Genomic DNA, 23212 nt, shown 5'->3' with positions numbered 1-23212 from the left:
GCTCCTTCCTGCGGCGGATGGACGGTGTCACTGATGTCAGTGACATCCCTCATTTCGGCAGCCCCCGCGCCTTGAGCGACACCGTCCAACAACATCAGGCTGCGGTCACGCAAGACAAAACCCACCCCTGAGACACCACCTCGGGCAGCCCTTTAAAGGCCAGCTGCGGTTATGGCTACAGATATACCCCAACTGCCAGCGCGTCCAGTACAAAGACACTAGCTGATAATTCAATTTATAAGGTGAAAAACATAATCAGAGAATGGTTCGGTTTAGAAGGGACCTTAAAGACCGTCTCGTTCCAACCCCCTGCCCTGGGCAGGGACACCTCCCACTAGACCAGGCTGCTCAAAGTCTCATCCAGCCTGGCCTCGAACCCCTCCAGGGATGGGGCAGCCACAACCTCCCTGAATCCAGGCCCACTGGTTGGTATTAAGGTTGTGATAAAAGCAATACTCGATTTAGGACTGCCCTGGTGTACCTATCACATAAGAAATAAATATGAGGATGGCTTGTGATTGCACCTCTCTGTATAACAAACCATCTCTGGACCAACTGCTGCGCACCGTGCAACCTTCATGCCTTTGTTTGGGTACCGAGGCTATTTACAAACGCGGTTTTTAAGCCAAACCAAAAATCCTTAATTCTCACCCAGAAATGTACACCACCTGTATTTTCTTACTTAATCACAGGCTGTATCTCGCCTCCTTCGCTGACCTTCATACCTCGGGAAAGAATGTGCTCCCGAGTTGGAAAACAAATTAGCGAGCGCTATATTGACAGTCCTGGGATGTTTGTAGGAGCGGGGAGTTAATGAGGCAGACAGAAACTATTCCAGACACCGGGTGCTACAGAGGAGAAAAGCGTCTTGTGGCCACACGGTGACAAGGGACAAAGAAAACCTCGGGGCGAAAGGAGGCGGCGACTTGGTTGAGAGCAGCAAAGGGAGCCGAGGAGGATTAAATCAACCCTCTCCCGCCTTCAGAAGCAAGGAGGGCTTTTAAAAACCGAGGTCAGCTTTAATCTGCATGCCCGGGGATGGGAATAACCTCCGACTTTTGGGGCCAGCAAGGAGGGGGGTGGCTGCAAGGTGACCGCCACCTCAGCCAGTCTGGAGTAGGGTCCTCCATGTCCACCAGCAGCTTTGCCACTCGGTGCTGCCCTCATGTGGCTGCTTATCGGGAATAGGGATGTTTGGTGTGTTTTCTAAAAAAGAAAATAATCCCGAATAGACCAGAAATCATTCAGAGCGCCAACGAAGCTCGGTTTCGGTCCTGCAGCGCTGCAGGTAAATCAGTTTGTCAGCTTGAAAATAGCCCAGTTGTGTCTCATCGTAGCGGAGAGGGGAATTTCTGCAGTTGAGAAAAAAAAACCCAACTTGGCAGAAAAAAAAAAAAAAAAAATCTGCAAAACGCTCATCGCGTTCAGCGGTTACAATTTATGAGACTTAATTGCGCGGCGTTTTATCAGATGGATTTACAGAGATATATTGCTCCGCTGCCTCATTCGCTTCGCGCCGAGCCTGGTTGCGCCTTCTGATACCCAGCCCTGCAGAATAAAGCGGCTCAGTGGTGGAAATACAGGAAAGCTGGCATTCCAGGAAAGCTAGTTAATCTTTACGGTGCTGTTAATAAGCAATAAAATCCAGGCTGTAGCCCCCTCAGACTGCAACAAGCTCTTTGCCCCAGGGGAAGGGGTGTTAAAAGACGAGATTTGCCTTCCCTGGGGGGGAGCACGCGGTCGCAAACGCTGGGAACCTGCCCGTTTCTCTTCGGGCATGAACGTGAGCACAAAAATCAGCTGCCATCCACCCCCCTCCCTGTCACCCAGCGGCGAGAAGACTCCGGAGCCGAGCATCCTTCCAGCCCCGGAGTTTGAGACGTGACCGGTTGCAATTCAGCTTGTACCAGTATTTATATATATATATATATTTATTTTTTTTTAATCCTGACACTCACACCTAGCACATTTTCCTCCTATCTAGAAGACATTTCCAGACACTTTTCCCAAGAAATTAGCTGGCACAGGCAGGCTAAAAACAACACGTGTGCTTGTTTCATCTCACTTCCCAAGCTGCGGGGTTTATTTTCAGTGGAAAACCGGGACGTTTTATGAATCCCTGCTGCTTAGCCGTGTATCTTACAGCCCTTCAGGCTTTACAGGTCTGAGGGATGGATTTGTCTAAGCTATTATTACGCACTCTATAATTTATCAGACTTAAATTTAAGGATATCAGCTCAGTGAGGATTTTTATTTCACATTTATTCACTCTTTCAGCCTTTAAGTGAACAGGAAAACTATTAACAAAACCTCTCTTTAGTTCAAGGCTTAGGTAATAAAATCTGTATTGTGCAAAATCAAGCCATGATGTTGCAAATTTGACATAATCTCGCATTTAACACTCTTTTACTCTTCCTCATTGGGATGATGCCGTGGTCCGGAGGTGCATGACCCCAGCCTGGAGGTTTCCCTGACTTCAATCACGGCAGGTCAAAGCCTCCAGGTGCTTGGAAAAGTCAACCGGACAAAGGATGCTGTCCATCGCTATGGAAACGCCCCTGGGAACCCATCGGACTAAGCAATTTCATCTTCTTGAATTTCTGCACTTAATTTTGTTGCTAAAAATCACTGCAAACAGGGCTCGTTTCAGAGACAGCGATATTCGGGTGCAGACGGAGGGCAGCTACCACCCATGAGCTCAACGTGCTTCCCAGCAGCAGAGCGGTGGCATCTCTCTTTGCTCTTCCAAAACATAAATATTTCATTAGATTTTAATTTATTTTTTTTCTTCTAGAAGACGGATTCTTTGCGCGTTTGGAGAAGGAGATCGCACCCTCTTCACTCTTCATCAGATCCATTCAAGAAGGCGGCTTGGGAGCTCGTGTCATACTTTTGCTCCCGGACTCCGAGATTGATGTAGGGCTCTCCGCTGCCTCTCCTGCACCTCTGGATGCACCTGGAACACACGAGCGATAAATCGCCGTTAGCAAAACCCCCAAACTAGTGCCCCTCACCAGGCTGCTCAGGGGAGCAAAGCGCATTTATAATGAATGCACAGAGGGGGAGAAACTATTCTAGGGGTCCTAAAGACCTGTAGATCCTGGCTCACGTTGCCCAGAGAAGTTGCGGCTGCCCCATCCCTGGAGGGGTTCAAGGCCAGGTTGGCCGGGGCTTGGAGCAACCTGGGCTGATGGGAGGTGTCCCTGCCCAGGGCAGGGGGTGGCACTGGGTCGTCTTTAAGGTCCCTTCCAACCCAAACCATTCTATGATTCTAAAATGCTGTTTGGGGGGGACTAGGGTTTTTTTGTTCTGTATAAAGTCTATTTGCTCGCATAGACTATAACTTCTGTGACCCGCGTCACAGCAAACCAGCATCCCTCAGAGAGTCATAGACTCATACCATCATCTAGGTTGGAAGTGACCTTTAAGATCATCAGGTCCAACCACCCACCCTACACTGCCAAGTCCACCACTAAACCGTGTCCCTCAGCACCACGTCTACCCGTCTTTTAAGTACCTCCAGGGATGGCAATTCCACCCCTTCCCTGGGCAGCCTGTTCCATTGTTTGACAACCCTTTCGGTGAAGAAATTTTTCCTAATAGCCAATCTAAACTTCCCCACAGCCTAGAGGCTCGTAAGCTGTAGGAGCACCCCTGAAAGTGGGATAACGTCCCCTTCCCATCCCCTTGGAAAAGCCATGCCTGTGGCTGGCAATGTCTTAGCCACCAGACAGTGATGTTGTACCTCTAATAACTCGGTGACTGTCGACTGCTTCGAAATCCTTGCAAAGGAGGGGACGAAGTGTCAGGAGGTCCTGGTAATGCTTTGTTTTCTCTATCAAATTACAGTTTGACTTCCAGCACCCGGTGCAGACAAAAAAAAGCGGCACGATTTCCAGGAGCAGCTCTGGGGGCTCGATTATTTGACTTCTCCGCGTTTAATGCTTTCGCTGACACTATTTTGCATTCTGTGCAGTCGACAAATAAAGTGCACGCTTGTTGCCGTGCCCTAAAACTTGCAGCAGTCAGGGGCTGCTTATTCAGCGGTGACTTTGTGCTCCAGGAGTACATCTGCATCTCACCCCAGCCATCCCCATCCCTCTCTGCCCACCCGACTCCTGCCCAAGTTCATGCCCCAGCTGTACCAGTAAGCGAGAGTGTAGTTTATAGCCAGGATGGCCACGGCGGCTGCCCAGTGCCAGAAGAAGCACATGGTGAGGAACATGATGTTGCTGTGGTCCTCCTCATTCCACACTGGACCTCCCCACGGCCGGAACAGCACGACCCCGATCTGGGTGGAACAAGAAATTTATTACCTCAGGGGAAAAAAAATAATCAATGTATCGCAGGCCTCCAGCACCCTTCTGTCCATCTTGGTTATCACCATGATCCATACGGTGACCAAGGGACTTGAGCCCTGACCAGGAACGTGTTTTTTTCTGAGACAGCGCTGGGCTCGTTCAAGTCCAGCCTTGCAATGAGAGGCCACACAAAGCAAGTCGTCGCCCACGGTCTCTCTTTTTCTGTACAATATCCGGACACAATTGTCCCCCTGCACTGCAGACTCCTAGCCATCCTTTAAAAACTCCAAATTTCGTGTTTTGCGAGCTCAGCACGGTTTTTAATCTCTGAATTTGGGTTCGCGCAGCAGCCCTGGGGCTGAGAAAGAGGAGGGGAACTCGCATTTCTTTTCGGCAGTGGGTACCTCCAGCTGATTCCTTTGCTTCTCCGCCTGCTACCAAAGCGAGCAGCTGGCCATATTTTTATTCAGCCATTTTATTGCTAGGTGGGGTTTGCATCTTTCCACTAAACCAGAGGGAGTGCTGCAGGGTGCATTAGACACATTAAGCAATTAGTACGTGGTCGTTAGACACTGTAGAATGCTGCTCGCTCACTGCGAGCGCTCGCTTTTGCTTTTTCCCCCCCAGAGGAGCAACAAGCCAAGACAAACAGCCATTTCAGCAGGAGCAGTCATCAGAGATGACCTGTGATAAGTAAATTTTCATTCTGGGTTATGATCTATTTATGAAGCGAGCCTGGCAAAATTATCCTTCAGAGACGCGCGATTGATACGTGATGTACGGCTGCTTCTCCTCTTTTACCATTGCTCTCCTACCTCGGGCCTCTGCTCCGCAAGAGAAGGCAGAACTGACCTGCCAGAACCACGTTCCCTGGACGATGGTGACGCCAGCTCTGAACATCTCTAGGACAATGTTGTCGCGGAGGAAGACCTCCAGCATGACGCTGCAGGCCCCTGAAAAGACGGCGATGAGCAGCAGGGAGTGGATATGCTGATCCAGCATGGGGCGATGAAGGACGTGGTAATAAAAGAGACAACCTGCCAAAATACATACAATGCTTAGAGTAGCATTAACAGCATCAACCATGACCACTGAGCCCTGGTAGAGTAAATCACCTGCCTGGGTGGTAAATTGAGACAGGTCGTCATGAAAACAAGGAACTCCACATAGAATTATAGAATCATAGAATGATTTGGGTTGGAAGGGACCTTAAAGACCATCCAGTTCCCCCTGCCTGCCCTGGGCAGGGACACCTCCCACCAGCCCAGGTTGCTCCAAGCCCCGTCCAACCTGGCCTTGAACCCCTCCAGGGATGGGGCAGCCACAGCTTCTCTGGGCACCCTGGGCCAGGGGCCCACCACCCTCAGAGTGAAAAATTTCTTCTGAATATCTGATCTAAATCTACCCCTTTCCGGTTTAAAGCCATCGCCCCTCATTCTATCACTACATGCCCTTGTCAAAAGTCCCTCTCCAGCTTTCTTGTAGGCCCCTTTCAGATACCGGAAGGCTGCTGTAAGGTCTCTCCGGAGCCTTCTCTCCATATCTCCTAGCATCTCACCCTCCTGGAGGGATGAGGTGCCCAACCTTGGGGCAGGAGGATCTGAGCAAGATGGGGACCAAAGGCAGAGGACAACAGAAGGGTGGTTTTTTTCCCACATTGGTGCTGTCACCTCTTCAGATCACCCTCCCCTCCTAGCCAGGCTCCTGCTGTGTCCCGCTTTTCTGTCACTAAACCTCACCATTTTCTTAGGAGCTGGAAATGATAGATTTCCTTTTCTTACACGCCAGACTGTGCCTGTTGAGCCGCCCCTGCTGCTGCTTCAAAAACCTCGGGAATCGGGGAAGGGAAAATAACAAGACATATGCCTTCATTAAGGGATTTTCTATATAAGCAAGACCTTCATTTCCTATTGTCTTTTCCCTGTGTGATCCAAGAGGGGTCTGAAATCCTGGCTGGTGACTTGCAAGACAGCCTGAAGACAAAATGACATTCGTGATGTGCTCAAGCTGGAATAAGTCACTCGAATTTGCCACGTGCAACGCAAGCAGATGAGGATGACGATGCCTGCAGTGCAATTAATGGCTCTCAGGGGAGAACGTGGGGCACGCAAACAGCTCTGTAGATTTAAGATAAATGCAGTGTCCACCATCCATTTATCATAACGAGGAAACTCAGCCTGCTGCTTTCTACCGCTGTCACCCCAGAAATCCCAAACCAGGGGAAGGCAGGACCTATCGATGCCTGTATTTCCCATCTTGCTACGGACTGCCCTTGGATAATATATCACCTACAACGTGTCCTATCTTCGGGGGCGTTCAGAGCAATATCTCAGTCTGGCAAATGTTGGTCCTCTCTGACTCACCCTCCCAACATTCCTCCCCGAATTAAGCGCCACCTTCTACCGACCTTCGACGAACACAGCCACGGAGAGCATGAGGCGGTCCAGACCCCGCGGCACCACCTGGGAGACGTAGGTGAAGACGTCCACCACCCCGGAGAGGCCGTAGAAGAGGTACATGGTGGTGTGCTGCCAGTTCATCAGCTTCACCCAGTCATGGTTCTCCCCACTGTAGAGGTACATGTGTGGACCGTCCGGGACAAACTGCTCTGCCAGCATCCCTGCACGGACACGCAAGATCACGCCATTTCTGGTGGTTTATATGCAACGACGGTTGATGCTACTCATTGCTGGGGGGGTGGTTCTGAAGCAAGAGCTGGTCGTTTTGCGTTAGGGAGAAAGGACTGGATATAAAAAAACCTCTATCAATGGTAGCTCAGCTTTGGGAAGGGCTATGAGACTTGGTCTTTTCACATCAAACTCTATTAGAGATCAAGACAAGATGAACATCAAGGATGCATCCTTCCATGCCTGGGACGGTTTCTCTGGAGTAAGGGCTCCAGTGCAGTCATCGCTACAGGCTGGGAAGTTACCGGCGTATCTACTAAAATATAACCCTTACCTATTAGAGCGAAGACGATTTTGACTCCCCCTTCGATAGCATCCACACGTTGGAAGCAATAAGTCCTGTGGGATTTCTTATTTGCTTTCTGGCTGAGGTACTGCAGCGGGTATTTCACAGACCACCAGAGCCCAAAGAGCAGGAAGAAACTGCCTGGAAGCGCGTGACCCTTGAAGTTCGCCATCCTGACAGCGTCCTCTGACTACAAGGCAAAGAGAAACAATGCCATTATACAATTTACACCAGTTATTTGACACAATGCTGGAAAAAAAAAAAAAAGGTATTTCCCTTTCAGGGAGGACTGGACAAGGCTTGACCAGGCACGTGGGAATAGGAAGGAGCACTGGGAAACCCCCCAAGGGTGAGAGGTGGGATGTCTCTGACGTCCTGGCCCCATGATTAGGAAATATCCGAAAAAGCCACAGCCCAGACTAGTTTAGCAGAGGCCCCATATCTGCTGCAATCTCTGACACATCCCAGCCTGAACTTTGCTTCCCCCTGGGTCCCTCCCAGCAGTAGCTCCTGCTTTTCCTACCCTTCTGCAGGGACGAGCGAGAGCATCCACTGCACACCAGGGCAGGTGGGCTTTTCGGGACCAGGCAGGAGAGAAAACACACAGGGAAACCAGTAAGGTCTAGGGGTAAACAGCAGTGGGTTTCTTTAGCTCCTTGAGCAGCCACAGAAGAGATGTGCTATGCCCCAAAATTTTTGAAATTCCCAGAATTTTTTCAGTCCATGGAGGGGAAAAAAACCAACCTCAACCCACGCCACATCTATTTCGCAAAGCCAAAGCAAAAAATTATAGCTGCAAAAAATGCCCCAAAAGCTGCTGGAAACAAAATATTTTTGGTTCTGGGCAAAGAAACCAACTCGCTCCCTGCATTGCTGCCTCCTTCCATCCATTTTTTCCCCTCTCCAGAGCATCACTAAGCCGGGATTTGCACCGCACAGAGCCCGGGGATCCCAGCCGAGCCGCTCGAGCCTCCGTGCCCGAGCGCACACACGTGCACCATTTGTAGGAGAGCCGGGGGACCCGTTTCCTAGGAGAATTACAGCAATTAAAACCCAGCCGGCTCCTGTTTGCCATTTGCTGGTTTGCTTAATTAGGTGGAGAAACGATTAGCTCTTTGATGTGGGCTCGAGCATATGTTCGGGGGCCTGCCTTGGCGCGATCGCAGGTCGGTTGTGGCGGGCTGGTCAATTAGGATTTTTTTAATTGATAGCAAGGGCTGTGTTGCTGGCACCAAGGACTTCCTTCTCCATTTATTAACGCTCCTCTCCACCCCGAGCTGAGCTTAACGCCGGGCAGAAACCAGCTCTTTCGTGGCATGGATGCCATCCATCCATCCATCCATCCATCCATCCATCCATCCATCCATCCATCCACATAGCAACGGGATGCGGAGTTTGGTGCTGGACCTGATGTCCCCATCCCAGACCCCCATGACCTGGTTATCCTTATACCGCCTTCCCCATCTGCATTTTGGGCTCCAGTCCTCACTCGCTAGAAAAATAAACCCCCAAAAAATGCTCTTATTCCGCTGTTGCCTGCCTTCGGCATAAAGGATAACTCGGAGGTGAGGTTGAACACGTCTCTCCCTTTGAGAGGGGAGAGCAGTTGCTTTGGCTTTATTAATATCTGATTTCAGGTCGGTTTGTCCCGGGGACACCTCGTTTCGCCCCGTTAAGCCCATGCCCCCGGAGCTCGGCTGGGCGCAGATACCATCTCTCAGAGGCAGGAAAATCCACCGGGTTAGATCAGCCCCGTCGCCAACCTGCCCGATTTGAATTGGTTTAACCAAGCCTGGTTTAATCCAACCCCTGGAGGTAAGCAAACATTGCCTCCTCGTGCAAACACCACCCCGGCGCACGCAGCTGACGTCCTTGCCTTCCACCAAATACCTGTGAACTACCACTGAGGGCTTCTTGCAAACAAATTTAGGAGGGGATTTAATCCGAGGGTGGAAAATCTGTGCGTGAAAGTATTATTTTCTACCCTATTGTCTAGCAGGTTTGGAGGCAGCTGTTAGCAGCACTGCGAGGTTTTGTGGAAAATCTGTGCGTGAAAGTATTATTTTCTACCCTATTGTCGAGCAGGTTTGGAGGCAGCTGTTAGCAGCACTGCGAGGTTTTGTGACTTAAAAGGAGAGATTTATTGACAGTGGGTGCATTGGGTAAATAAACACAAAATCGAAGCAAGACGCCGTTTACCAGCAATGCTGGCACAGTCCAGTGGGTTAATACAATGGTCTTTTTAGCCCTTTGGAAAAGACAGCCAGGGAATCGGAGCATCCACCTGTATCCCCGTGGATTAAGGGAGCTGCATACCTGAGCCGGGGAGGTGGCTGAGAAATCTGTGTTTTCTGAGTGAGCAGAGAATTGCTTCGCGTGCACGCAACGGTGTAGTGTCAGGATGACGACTGAAAGCAGAACTAAACCAATCCCCGAATACCGCGCCAAGAAGTACCGCAGCCATATCATGCCATGTTAATGCTATACTTATAACAGTATCACAGAAATATATAGTCAAATAGAGAACCCCGTTGACTAGCTATTTTAAAGGCAGATATTTAAGGGGACCTGCTGGTTTCCCACGTGAGATCACCGCCGTCGAAACAGGCTGAACTAAAGGATACATTGACCGAGCAAGGAAATGTAAAGGTCATTTAAACGGAGCCCAGCAGCCAGCACGTCCACCTGACAAGGCGTAGGTGTGCTGGGGTGGGCTCGGCAGGGTGACAGGGACTGTTTCGGGGTTGCTGCCGTCCGTACCCGCCCCATCCCTCGCCAGCAGGAAGCAGGGCGGCTTATCTGGGACGCGTGACCAGCGAAACTATTTCTCCCGCTTCCCTTCCTCCTCTGAAAACACGCAAAAAGTGAGCGCAGAGGGGGGAAAAAAAAAAAAACCCAAACATAAAAACTCCCAAACCAATTATGTTTTCAACCGTGAGCACCCTGGAGCAAACAGCCAAAGAGCTCTTGTTTATCCCTACAGCTCCAAGTGCAGCGAGACTTTGCCTGCAGTCACTGGGGAAAAGAAAAAGGCTGAAGGTCCAGCTGATGTTGGGTTGGCAGCAACAACCGCCCCTTCAGGGCATCCCCGCAGGGCCCGCCTTTGCCCCGTTCCCTCGCCGCCTAACCTGCGCGCTCGACAACGCACCCGCGTCCCCGCTGCCTTGTAATTAATGCACTTTGCCCTCTGTTTATTACAATGCCGTGCGCTGCGCCTGCTTAATGATTTACTGCTTCGTCTGCTCTTATCACCTCCCAAAGGAGCTGGTTGCTGCTTGGTTTATAGCCAATGGGCCAACCACCCGGGGAGGCGTCCGGAGGACGGCGAGGAGCCCGACTAGGCTTTCGCCTCCTCCTCTCATCCTACCCTGGCAGCCACAGATAATCTCTTTTCAGCCAAACCGTGGACTATTTGAGTTTTCCAAAGCTCTCGTTTGCTTTACTGCATTAATTATTTTTTTTATAAAGGTCTTATTAGTGCATCGATAATGTCTCACTCAGGGCATCACTTCCATTTTCCCCAGCTTGGAAATTACAGTCTAAAGTTCGCCAGTGGGAACAGCTCGCAGCCGTCACCCCTGCAATTAACTTTGCCCTTAGACCTCCACAAATCAGGCGGTTCAGACACGCCAGAGCTGGTTTGCTCTCCGGGGGACCCGCCGCCTGGCTCTCGGAGCATCCGCGGGTGACGCGGACGGTCCCTGGGGAAAGGCTGACTCAACAGAGAAATGCCTCGGCTTGTGGGAAAAAAAAGGCCGAGCTGGGGAATGCCACTGAGGTGTATATCTGGAAATAACAAAGCTATTTCCAGCCCTCTGGAGGTGGTTTGGGTCTCCTCCTGCTGCGTCTGAGAGCGCAGGAGGAGAGCATCAAACCCAGACCCATAGACGGCAGTGGCTCAGCTGCTTTGGCCAAAAAAGCATCCTCCATCAGCCCATTTCCTACCCCGTGCGCTCTCTCCTGGTACAACGCAACCCAAATCCTCTGCCTGGGAGGGAAATCCAGCAACAGGGTGACTGGAGAAGAAGACAGGGAGGTGAGACAACTGCCCCTCTGAGGACAGAAAGACGGCAGAGGAGACACCCAAGAGACGCCAGCAGAGGCATCGCCTACAAACACGAGCTCTCCTCTTGCCCGCTGCCTCACTCCATCACCAGCACCATCTTATTTGTCCATGGAGACATTTCTAATCATAGCGGCACTTCCATTAGCTCCCCGGGGAGTTGAATCACTAATGCATTAATGTCAGGCTAAAACCCCACTCTGAACCATTTCATCCCATTAGCCTCGGTTTTTCTTCTCTCTCTGCCTCCGTCCGCACCAGGGAGCGTTCGCGGTGACACCGAGCAATCATGCTATTTGTTAGTAATACTCGCGAGCCCAGCCGCATCTGCCAACCCACGAAAGCAACTTCTCTGCCTCTAAAGAATCCTTAGGGTCTTCAGTCTTAGGTTAAAAATTATCATCATCGTTGGAACCTATTAGGCTCAATTGCCGGGGAATATCTGAAGGACCATCAGGTGCTGCAGGAGCAGCTGCTGATAGACACAGGAGATAGACCGAGCTAATCCGAAAACAAAGGGAAAATTCAATGTGGATGTTCAAACCGGGATGAAAGCTTCAAACTGGGGATGGCGGAGATCTGACATCTGTTTAATAGACGCAACGGACCCACCTGGAAAGAGGCGCTGGGGGAAAGAGAGAGACCGAAACGCTGGCGATGGAGGGGTTATATCGCTCACTGCTTTGGGCTCTCTGTCCCCACCGTCAGGGAAGCAGCGAGAAGCAGCTCCGAATTACAGCCCAGCAGAGAAAGCCGAGAAATAAAACAAATCAGCCAAAGCCATCTTAATTACAGGGGCTCGGAGCGGGCGCTTCATCATCCTTTTGCTTCTCTTTACGACCAGCATTTGTTTATTTGTGGTTTTAAGGCAATGAGGTCTGACTTTAAAAATGATCTGTTTTGGGAAACGCATGTTACCATCTTAAAAGCCATTTTTCCTCGCATCTGCGTGATGCCGAAGAGATTAAAGTGCTCTCTAAAGGTGGTGGTTGCTGTGGGACTCGGGGAGCCGAGGTCTGTGCCTCCCCAGCTCTGCGATGGGTGACGATGGAACCCATCAGCAGGAGGAGACCCAACCCCAGACGTTGGGGGGGTTGACTCCCCCAACCCCAACGAGCACCCACACAAAGCCCTGACTCCAAACCGGCACTGCCGCCACCAGCAACGCCGCAAAAATCGGTGTTTTTCCCAAGGCGAGACCGTTGCTCGTCCTAAAATTGTCCCCATTGCCCCACAGGCCAAGCGCTCCTCCCAGCCGCCCTCAGCATCCCTCAAGGAAAACTGTCCAAGACGAGCTACTAAAGAAACCATTTCCAGCGTGATACATCCCAGATACATCCAGTTATTCACTTTAAATACATAAAACTAAGCCGGTTGAGTACCGCGGCAGCCCTTTGGTTTATTACGTGGTTGTGGCTGCCCGACACAAACCTCTGCAAGCACCCTGTGCCTCGGCCGTCACCTCCGGCGCTGCAAAAGTGAGATGTTTTTAGTTGTTTTTTTTAACGCCAAGCGGGTAGGAAGAAGGAAGAAACCCTTCCCCAGCAACGCCCTGCCAAGGGAGGCACCATCCCTCGGGCAGGGCAGTCCCCTGGACGCTGCTTTTCCTCCTAATGCACACATTTTCGGGCACGGAAAGAGACTTTTCTGGGCAATTCTGCGGGGAGAGGAGGGTGGGGAGCGGGTTTCTGGTTCGGCGCGCACAGCAGCGGTTTCGGTCTGGCTGTTTAGACGGAGAATTTGCATTTAATTTGGCTGGGGAGTGGAGGAGGGAGCCGGAGAAGGCTTCTCGCAGGCAGCCCAGCAAGGGGTGAGGGGGGATTTGGGGGGGACGCCGTGCCCCCAGGCTGCCCCGCTCTCCCCCCATGCCTGCTTTCGGCCCCCCACGTACCGTGTTTATTTTTCAAACTTCCTCCTGGGAAAGCGTTGCTGCCCCATCGCGTCCCACCACCGCGGCCGGGGCAGCAGCAAACCCCCCCTCACCAGCTTTCCCCTGTCCCACCGGGATCCCGGGGCGGTGGGACACCCCCCATGGGTCAAAGACCACCCCCCTCCCCCCCATTACCCCCCCTCTCCCCCAGTTTGTTTTCTCGAGGGGAGCAGGTCCAGGCTCACCCATCCCAATCCTTCTCTCTCTGGATGGGGCTGGTTGAGGATGACAAATCGAGGGGTCCCCCCCATCCCTACCCACCCGGAGGGGATACAGATGGGGGCCCTTCCCCTCCCAGCTATGGGGGGTGGGGGAGGGGCGAGTCCCTTGGCTCGGGGTGACATTCCCCAGCCCCTTCCCAACACGAAGCCCCCCTCCCCACGCCGGCCAGCGGACCCTTACCTGCCGCGCTGATGCCGCTGCCGGACCTGCGCCCAGGTGAGCCGTGCTCCTCCCCTGCCCGCGGCACCTGCCTCCTCCCTGCCAGCCCCGGCCGCTCCCAGCCTCCCCGAACCCCCCCCAACAAGGCAAAGACAACCCAAGACACACAAAAAAAACCCCAAAACCGCCACCGTTGGGCACACGGGGCGCTTACATTTGCAGTTTGTTCCCCCCAAAACTCACCCGAATTGAACAACTGGCTGTCTCAAGGCTTCCCCCCACCCCACCCCCCCCCCCAAATCTTTATTTTCTCACATTTCATTGCAATGATTAAATTTCCTTCTATCGGACTCCCCCATCACCCGCCTCAGGTGGGGACAGGGGGGCTGTATGGGGCATTACCCCCCGCCCCAGGTCCCCTGCACCCCCCCGGGCCACCAACCACTGCCGAACGGATTAATTTCTTTGAAGCACTTCATTTTATGTGCTTCCCAGGCCGTGATGGATGCTCCTCTGGGGATCCCCTCTCATCACCCATATTTCAACTCCGAACGCAATTTTCTGACCAGGCCTCCTATAAAACGTAGCTTATTCTTAATAATACTTTCCACTTTCATCTCCAGCCCTGCGAGTGCTTTACAAATGTTAAATAATTAACCCCCACAACGCCCTTGGGAGGGAGGTAAGCGTTATTATCGCTATTTGTAAAAGAAGCACTGACAGAGCCTCCTGTGCAATGGCCCTGGGTTTACCTCACTTTTACAGAGCGGCGCAGGTACTTCCATCACTGAGAGCAAATACACCTGCCGCGGGGAATTTGTAGTAAAGAAAGCTGAATTTTAATGCTTTAAATATATCCGCCCTGTTTTATAAATGACTTCGCGGTTAGGAGCGCTGTCTGGCAATCCCCTGTCTTTTTTTTTTTTTTTTATTACGATTTTGATTTATTACAACCCAATTCTATTCCCTCGCCCTGTCCCGCGCTGTTGTTTAAACAGGTGACTTCTTGTAAAAATAATTATCCCCTTAATTCATCCTTTCTCACCGCTCGGAGAGGCGGGCGCTGCTGGAAGGGAGGAAGCATCCCCCAGGCATCCTCTCGCCGCCGATTTTATCAGCGGTGGGGTTGGATGCCCAAACCCCGCGTGTTTTTTCAGGTGGGGCGATTCAAATTTTCCAGAGGCGAAAGCCAAGCTCCAGGTATTTATTTTCTCCAGCTAGGCAGCTCCTCCATTACATTGTTCCACGAACGTCCTAGGAGCCTGCTGCCGTTTTAACGCGTGTCCCGCAAGCCCTGGGATAAATCGGAACAAATCGGGCTGCTGCAGGCACACGGGAGGATTCACCCCCCAAAAAAACCCTACACCTGAAACTGAGGTTGAGAAATAAATGGGAGGAAAATGAGGATGGAGGGCCTGGAAACACGAAGAATTATTTTGCTGCCTCTCCGTGCAAGCTCATGGAAAAAAAAAAAAAAAGGGATGTCCAAAAACGCAACTGAAGCACCAAAAACGCTGTTCAAAAATAATGGCCATTAGCAGTGAAGTTGCTGGACCTGGTACATAAATCCCACGGCTCCTCTCACCTCGAAAGGCTGAGTTCAGCTAGAAACCAAACCTCTAGCTCAAAACTAAACCTTTAGCTCAACCTGGCTCTGAAATGGAAGTTTGCCCATACCGAACCCTCCGTTGGTGTTTCTCGGCTACCAGGAAATTTGCACCGCCAAATATTTGCCGAACGAAACCACGGGGTGTGGGTGGGGGTGGATCTTTAATATAAGGAAACAAATAACCTCTCCGGGTGTATTTATTGTAGCAAAGACCATCCCCGCGCTGGAGGTTAAACAGAATCCGACCTCAGCAAAACTTCTCATTTCCGCGGGGTCCAGAGCAACCTGTAAAACGCAACAAAACACAAAGATCGGCTCTAATTTATAGCTGTATCTTCACTAGAGCTCAGCCACCCCTCCAAACCCTCGCTGCTCTTTAAAGCAGCCTTGAAATCACACGTAAAGGCTGTCACTCATCTGACTCACGGCCAGATTTTTGGCCTCTCACCAGTCACGGGCACGGGGCGGCCACTGGAGGTGGCCACCACGACACGCCGCACACCCGGCCAAAAAAAAAGTCCTGATTGGCAGCTTTTCTAAATCTCACTGCCTTCACATGGAATCCACCCTGGTAAAAAATTCCCAGCCTCCCTCCTAGGAATTTTTGAGGCCTCAAAAAGCTGGTTTGTGTCCTGCCCGTCTCTCATTTTCCACCTCCCGACGTCCATTTGCTCCCTGCCTGTCCCACGCAGAACTCAACGTACCCCTGGGAGCTCTGACAGCAAACCGCAGCCGGCCAGCCGCAGCAACCTGCGAATCTGCAGGGAATGACCAGGAAAACGGGAGTTTGCTGCCCTGGGAAACATCTCAGGATGCTCTCTGGGAAGAGAATACGCTCTTTGGTACCTGCCATCTCCGCTTTGGGACCTGCCACCTCCAAGGATGCAGTGTCAGACGCGGGCTGGAGCCATGCAGTAGGGGAAGGAGGGAGCGATGCGTAAATTTGCTGAGAATTAATTGCTGGGAGAAACAGGGGGGAAATGAAGGAGCGTCAGAGGCAGGAAATGAGCCCCCTCGTCGTCGTGCGCTGGCAGAGGGGACGGGTGACAGAGTCACCTGCCGCACGGACATGCATCCGGAGAGAGGAGCTGCACAGGTTGCCTGCAATTTTAGGAGGCAGGAAAATCAGAAAGCAAGCTGGAGAGCTGCCCGGCACGCTCGCCCGGACGCTGGTCTTTATGCGGTCCCTCGCTGGGATATCGATGTGTTTTCCAACCAGGATAATTACACCTTGTTTTCCTTTCCCCCCCGCCTCGCACCCATGCATGGGCCCATGTGAAACCTGCCCAAACGAGAGGGTGCCGTGCAACGTAGCACCCGCCGCAGGCAATGTATCTGCAGGAAAACGGTCACATACCTACATCATCCCGTTTTTAAATGAGCCAACTTCTACAGATGCCAAGGCGAGCGGCTCTGTCCCATCAGCTTTCCTGGTACCCAGGGAAGATCCTTTCAAGGCATCCTCCCATCTCATAGAATTATAAAATCATGAAATGGTTGGGGTTGGAAGGGACCTTAAAGACCATCCAGTTCCCACCCGCCCTGCCCTGGGCAGGGACACCTCCCACCAGCTCAGGTTGCTCCAAGCCCCTTCCAACCTGGCCTTGAACCCCTCCAGGGATGGGGCAGCCACAGCTTCTCTGGGCAACCTGGGCCAGGGGCTCACCGCCCTCACACCAAAGAATTTCTTCCTCAGATCTCATCTAAATCTCCCCTTTTTCAGTTAAAAACCATCACCCCTCGTCCTATCACTACGTGCCCTTGTCAAAAGTCCCTCCCCAGCTTTCCTGGAGCCCCTTTAGGGACTGGAAGGGGCTCTAAGGTCTCCCCAAAGCCTTCTCTTCAAACCACCATCTGCCCAATTTCCTCCTCACCCTGGGCAGCTTTATGCCGGGTGGGAAGGGGAAAGAGCCCTGGGAAGGCAGAAACTGGGAATTAGCAAAGGAGAGAGCGAGGGACTGGTCGAACTCTGCTCGAAACGTGACCTGATTCTTGCTCCCTCGCAAAGACGCCGAGGAAGGAGTTTGCCAGATGGCAAGAGGAGAAGATGAATAAATCCGATATGGCACATCTGCAGCTGCAGAGAGCAAACCGCGTCCGTGTACAGCCCGACGGAGGAGGGATCGCTTTGGGGACAAGCTTGGCAAAGAAAGCAGACACAAGCGAAGGAAAAAAAAAAAACAAACCCAAAGGTTTCTATTACAGCCCCCCCCACACAAACCCCCCCGCCGTGAAGAGATCTCAGACCCCGGCTGGGTAAAAACAGGCGAGAGGGGACTGGAATGAAATAAAAAGCAGAAAGAGCTCAGCCACGACGCGACTCAAACTGCATCAGCCCCAGCTGGGTGCCAGCACTGCAGCGTGCTTGGACGCGGCAAAAGCGCTAATAAGGGACAGAAGAGCATTAAAAAGAAAATGGTGTAGCCAGATAAAAGAAGTGTAAGAGAAAGTGAAGGCGGAGAGCAAGAAAACGGTGAAAGGGAGAGAGAGGGAGAGGTGCTGAAGGCTAAAGGTTAAAGCGATTGCACCGAAAAGGGAGCAGAGAGTGGGCAAAACTCCGTGGGAAACTGTATCGGGGCAAGCAGGGTAAAAAAACCAAACAACTCACAGCTGATGCGGGGCGAGAAAAGCAGGCAGGCAACAAAATGCTGGGTCAAACCAGCTCCATCCCGGCAGGGGAGAAGCGGGGGACACCCGCACGGCCCCGCCGGGAGAGGTACAGGCACCGACGGGCAGCCCCTAAAGGCTGTGCCATTAATATTGCCCCTGGGAGCCAGGAAAAATTAAATCTTAAAATCCTGGGAGCTGCCCCTTTTTATTTCTGCAACGATCTCTTTTGGGGGTTTTTTGTTGGGGTTTTTTTTTTTTTTTTTGGCAGTGATCCTTTTTGTCCACTGCGGTGCTTCTGGGCTAAATAAACTGCCATTTTTTTTCCTCCAGGCCCTTTTAAAGGGAGCGGGTGCGGGCAGAGGAAGGGCACAGCAAAAAAAAAAAGAAACTTCCCAGAGATTTGATTTTGGGGTGGTTTTTTCCCCTCCTTCAAGCTGCCATTCATCAGCAAGTGGAGCAAGGGCACATCTCGGTGGCAGAGGGAGGAATGTCACCTCCCCAGTTGTGCTCAACCCATGTCACCTCTTAAAAAAAGCGGCATTTATTTGGGGATTGGTTGATCTTCAACACCTGGAGCGGGAATAAACGCCTCCGCCTGCTGGGGAGGTTACCGGGGACATGAAGCTGCCAGGAGCAGATGTGGTGGGTGGTTTCATCTGAAAAGAGAGAGGGGAAAATTAGTTTGCCAATGCTAAACTCTTCATTTTTTTAAATTAGGTTGGGGAAAATACTGATATTTACTTTTCCTTCTTCCCCCTATTTATCACTGGTTACAATTTTTGCCTGCGGTTATCCTCCTCCCCAGCACTCTGGCTCCAACCCTCTTTCCTGGGCAAACATTTATGATTTCTGCCAATATTCGCCATCCCCATCAATCCGAACAGTTGCGTTTCATCAAAAAAAAACATACCCGGGGACAAAAACAAATTCAAAACCTGTTATTTATTGACCTTTAGCAATAGAAATACGGCCCCGACCTGCTACAAACCGGCATCTCCCCGAGCTCTGCAGAAGCGAAGCGTTTCAGCCGACCCGTAAATCCGTGCCCAGAGGAGGAGGATGCTTGGGGGGGATTGTGGGAAGCGGGTGCTGGGGTTTTTGGGGAGCAGCCTTCACACCTGAGAGCTTGCGCAAGGGATTTGTGTTGTTAAAAAGGAGAAAAGAGGCAGCGAGTGTGTGTGGGGCGGGGGGGCGGGGGGTCCTTGCGGACGCAGGGACGAGGGTTGCGGGATGCTGTGCTGGCCTTGGGGACCAGGCGCCAACGCGACGTGGCCGGACGCGTCTTGGGTGTGCAGAAATGAACCCCAGGAATATTTGGGAACACTAGGTGGTGCTGAGGGCTCGCAGAAAGGCTCCCGCGCCACCGCCGAGGGATGCTCAGGGGTGCCAGGCTGCAGGTCTGGAGGGACCGGGGGCTGCATCCCCATTTCGGGGTGGGTTTTCCAGCCCCACGCTGCCGGCGAGAAGCTCCTTGTGTCACTTTGTCACAGCTTCCCCTCTGCTAAAAGCACTTTGCAGCAGCCGGGATGCGGCACCGGCTTTAGGAAGTCCAGCTCTACCCTGGTCCCTTCGCCTCCTTTTCCAGGGCTGTGTCCCCCGTCACACCTCTCTTTAACTGATGGGGAAACTGAGGCACGAGGTGAGGCATTACCCGGGGCAGTTTCCGTCCCCACCCACTGTCCCAACCCACCCGGCAGCATCGTTTTTCCAGCGAGGAGGCAGCATCGCCTTTGGGTGAGCCCTAAAACACTAAGGGGTTCAAACCATCCTTAAAAAAAAATTAAGGATTGCGGCAAACAGCCTGTTTTCAGCCACCCATCTCTTTGGTGCTGGCGCTTTTGCGTGCGTACACAAGTTTTCCAGCACCTCTGTGAGAAATTAAGGGGCTGCTAATTAGGGTGAAACCCACGCATAGCTGCCCCCCGCCTTCTCCCCCAGCCCCCTTCGCCCACCACCTCCCATTCCTCCCCGCCGTCCCCGGGCTCCGGTTACGCCGCGGGTCCCGTAAACAGCGTCTAAAATAATTGCACAGTTGTCACCCTTGGGTAGGGGAAGGGCAGGGGGACTATTTTAAAACGCCCGGCTTAGCCCAAAGGGCCGAGGGGATTGTGGCACGGCCCAGCTGTCCCCGCCGAGCGCGGGCGGGCGCTTCAAAGTGCCGGGCGGGATGCCTCAGCGCCAGCCTGTCCTCCTCGTTTCGGCCGGGGAAGGCAGCCAGGCTGGCCAGGGACCAGCTAATGGTGTTTTGACGTGTTGTTTCAAGAGCAATTGGTGGGGCTCGGGAGATGCGGGGAGCAGCTGGAATGGTGATGGAGGGAGGATGGGTGAAGGGTCGTGGGGGATAAGAGGGAGGTTGGGAGAGGGATGCAGACGTGGCGAGGTTGCACATCGCGTTTGACTTTAGAAATTGGGGGAAAAAAACCCACAAAGGAGAAGGATGCTGCAGTGCCTCTGCTCAGGTGCTGCAAGCCCTGGATGTTGCAGGAGCCCAGAGCGAAGCGCGTCTCACCGTAGCTTTCCTCCTTGTCCCGCACCACTCCTGACAGCGACGCGGCCGGTACCTCCTCTCACTGGGGCAAAATTCGGCGTCTGGAGGAAAATGGAAACACACATCCTGATCCCACTGGACTACAAAATTTTGACCATGCCTTGGTCATCAACGCACAGTTCCAGGCCAAAAGACAATACATTTTACGCTGCCTATAGCGTAAGAGCTGGTGATCAAAGCATTATTGGTGAAGGAAAACCCAACCTGTCATTCCCTTTGGCTACTGTGAGGCTGGATGGCCAGGAGAAGACAAGGATGCTGTCTTCATCTTGGCCTCCTGATGGTCACCTATTGCTGAGCCTGGTGAAAAGAGGATGCTCAGCTGGGGCGACTCTTCCAGCCTGTCCGCTTTATTTTGCATCATTTCTCCGCAAGCCAGTAGAGCACGCTGCCTGCACGCTTCCCACGTTTCGATTTCCAGGGATTGTGCACCCGCCCTGGTGACCTTCCTGTCCCCTACGCAGTCCCACTGCCTTGGCCATCGAGGTGAAATTACTCCCTGAGTCAACCACCCCAGGAGAGGAACAGCCTAAAAAATAATAGACCCTCTTGTCCGTATGCTTCTTATTCCTCCAAATAACCCTCCCCTCCCTTTCCCAGAAATCCTGGGCAATAGTTAGCCCTGAACTTTGGGGGTTTTGGGGGGATACCCCATAATTAGCATCGGGCATTGCCACTTTTCACCTGTAGGCTGCACGATGCAGGGCTTACATGCATGAGGGCTGAGTCAGCTCTTCCCCCACCTCATGAATGAAGGAAAATGGTATTTTGTCGCACCCTCTCTTGTAGTGCAGACACCCATCCATCTCACACCTCGGCTCCATCAGATCTACCCACCTGGCTGGGCCAAGCCATGCACGGGCGGACGTGCAGGATGCTTTCAGCCTCGCACCCAGTAGGAATGACCTCCTGAAAGCCATCTCTCCTCCTTTCATGAATATCAACTATTTAACCTCTCATGTAAAGACCGCCAAGGTTTTTCCTGCACGTCCAAACATATAGAATCATAGAATCACAGAATGGTTTGGGTTGGAAAGGACCTTGAAGATCATCTCGTTCCACCCGCTGCCCTGGGCAGGGACACCTCCCACCAGCCCAGGTTGCTCCAAGCCCCGTCCAACCTGGCCTTGAACCCCTCCAGGGATGGGGCAGCCGCAGCTTCTCTGGGCAACCTGGGCCAGGGGCTCACCACCCTCACACCGAAGAATTTCTTCCTCAGATCTCATCTAAATCTCCCCTCTTTCAGTTAAAAACCGGACCCCCTCATCCTATCGCTACACCATGCCGTGTTATCCTCACCTTTTGGTTAAATGGGGGGAAATTCGGCAAACTGAAACAGGGCTTTACCTGAAGTGAGGACAAACCATTTAGGAACCGCGTGCCCGTCTCGGAGGGGCCGAAGTCTCGGACCCCTCACAAGGTGAACCCAGAGCAATTCCCAGCGCCAGGCAAGAGCCATCTTTCAGCAGCTGCGAGCCATTTATTAGATGGGTTTGAAGGCTTCTGCAAAAGCCGAGCCTGGGGGACGGAGGTGGAGGGGGCAGACAAATGCGAAAAAAAAGATTTGTGTTAATTACCGGTCCATTTGGAAGACGCGAAGCTGCCCCGGTCCGTCATCTCGTCCCCCCAAGCCGTGGTTTGTCGGGTCTTAGGCTTTCATGCCGGGGTCCCAGCGGGACCCGTGTTTCTCTGCATCGCCATAGGGACGGCAGCTGCAGCTGACTTCTCCCGTTAGAAGGGACCGCCGGCGCTCCAGAAACCATTTCGGCAGCATTTGTCGCAACAGCTTCTGCTAATCTCTCTTTCATTTGTAATTATTTTCTCGCCCAGGCGCTCCGACACCGGAGCCGCCCTCCCAACCCGCCCCTGCAGCCGCACGGGAGCACCGTCGGCCGCGCTTGGGGATGTTATGGCGAGATAAAAAAGGATGCGGGGGTGGGAGAGGAGACGGTCTTGCGAGGAGGATGGTGGGCTTCAAACGGGCTGGGGCTCCTCCGGAGGCGATTGAAGTGGGCCGAGGGATGGAGCCGGCAGCCTTTGAGGCAGCCCGCGCCATCTCAGCCAAGAATAATTGAACAAATAGTTTATCTGGTGAACCAACAGCTGTAGGGAACAGGCGATTTCCAGAGGATTAGGGGAGAGCTGTGAAAGGGAGCTCCCACGGGAAGCCTAAAACCCTCATCTTGAATTCAACCAGCCAAGAACACATGTTGGAGCCTTTGACTTACTTTTTAAGCAACTTTTTCTCCCCCCACCCCCTTTTTTTCCAAACCGCTCCACAAACCAAAAAGTTTTAGTTGTTGAAGCACGAGGCAGGAAAGTAGGGTCCATGGGAGAGAGAGACGAATTATTTAGTGGCAGTTGATTTCTAAATGGGGTTTTCCTACCTGATTTTAATCTAATCCTGGCAGTAGTATTATTTTAGCGTTTTTTTTTCCCCAGCGTTTCCATTTATTGGGTTTTCAGTTCCTAGCCATCACCAGCAATGCAAGGAAGCAAGAGAGATGACTTGCCGAGGAAAGCTGAGCCACAACGTGCAGCTGAGATGTGCTTTACCTCGCAGCCACTTCACATCGCAGCCTCTTCTTCCTCTGCCATGGCACAAACCCCCAAAACAAACACTCTACGCCCAGCTGCTGTTTCGCCCCGGGTAACGTCAGAGCAGATCTAATCCCGAACCCCTAGGGTTTTGATTGCATGTGAATAGACACAATTAGAGATGAAGATAAGGCGCCTCGGGAGTGGGTTGCAGCTCAGCTATGGAAACTGCTTCTAATTCTTGTCCCACGGAGTGCTC

The 23212-nt window shown here is 52.4% G+C and overlaps 1 protein-coding gene across 1 annotated transcript; it reads right to left on the bottom strand.

Annotated features, from left to right (window-relative positions):
* Window positions 1–2838: 2838 nt before the first annotated feature.
* Window positions 2839–22471, bottom strand: LOC141732348 (transmembrane protein 45B-like). Its single transcript, XM_074561162.1, is given in 9 exon segments — window positions 2839–2956; window positions 4146–4291; window positions 5154–5338; window positions 6709–6921; window positions 7263–7464; window positions 20377–20456; window positions 21763–21799; window positions 21801–21933; window positions 22242–22471. Coding segments are annotated over 9 exon segments (1344 nt in total).
* Between the last annotated feature and the right edge of the window lie 741 nt (window positions 22472–23212).

This window comes from Larus michahellis, chromosome 17 (assembly GCF_964199755.1).
Source record: "Larus michahellis chromosome 17, bLarMic1.1, whole genome shotgun sequence".
Lineage (NCBI taxonomy): Eukaryota > Metazoa > Chordata > Aves > Charadriiformes > Laridae > Larus > Larus michahellis.
This window is presented reverse-complemented; position numbering and strand designations above follow the sequence as displayed.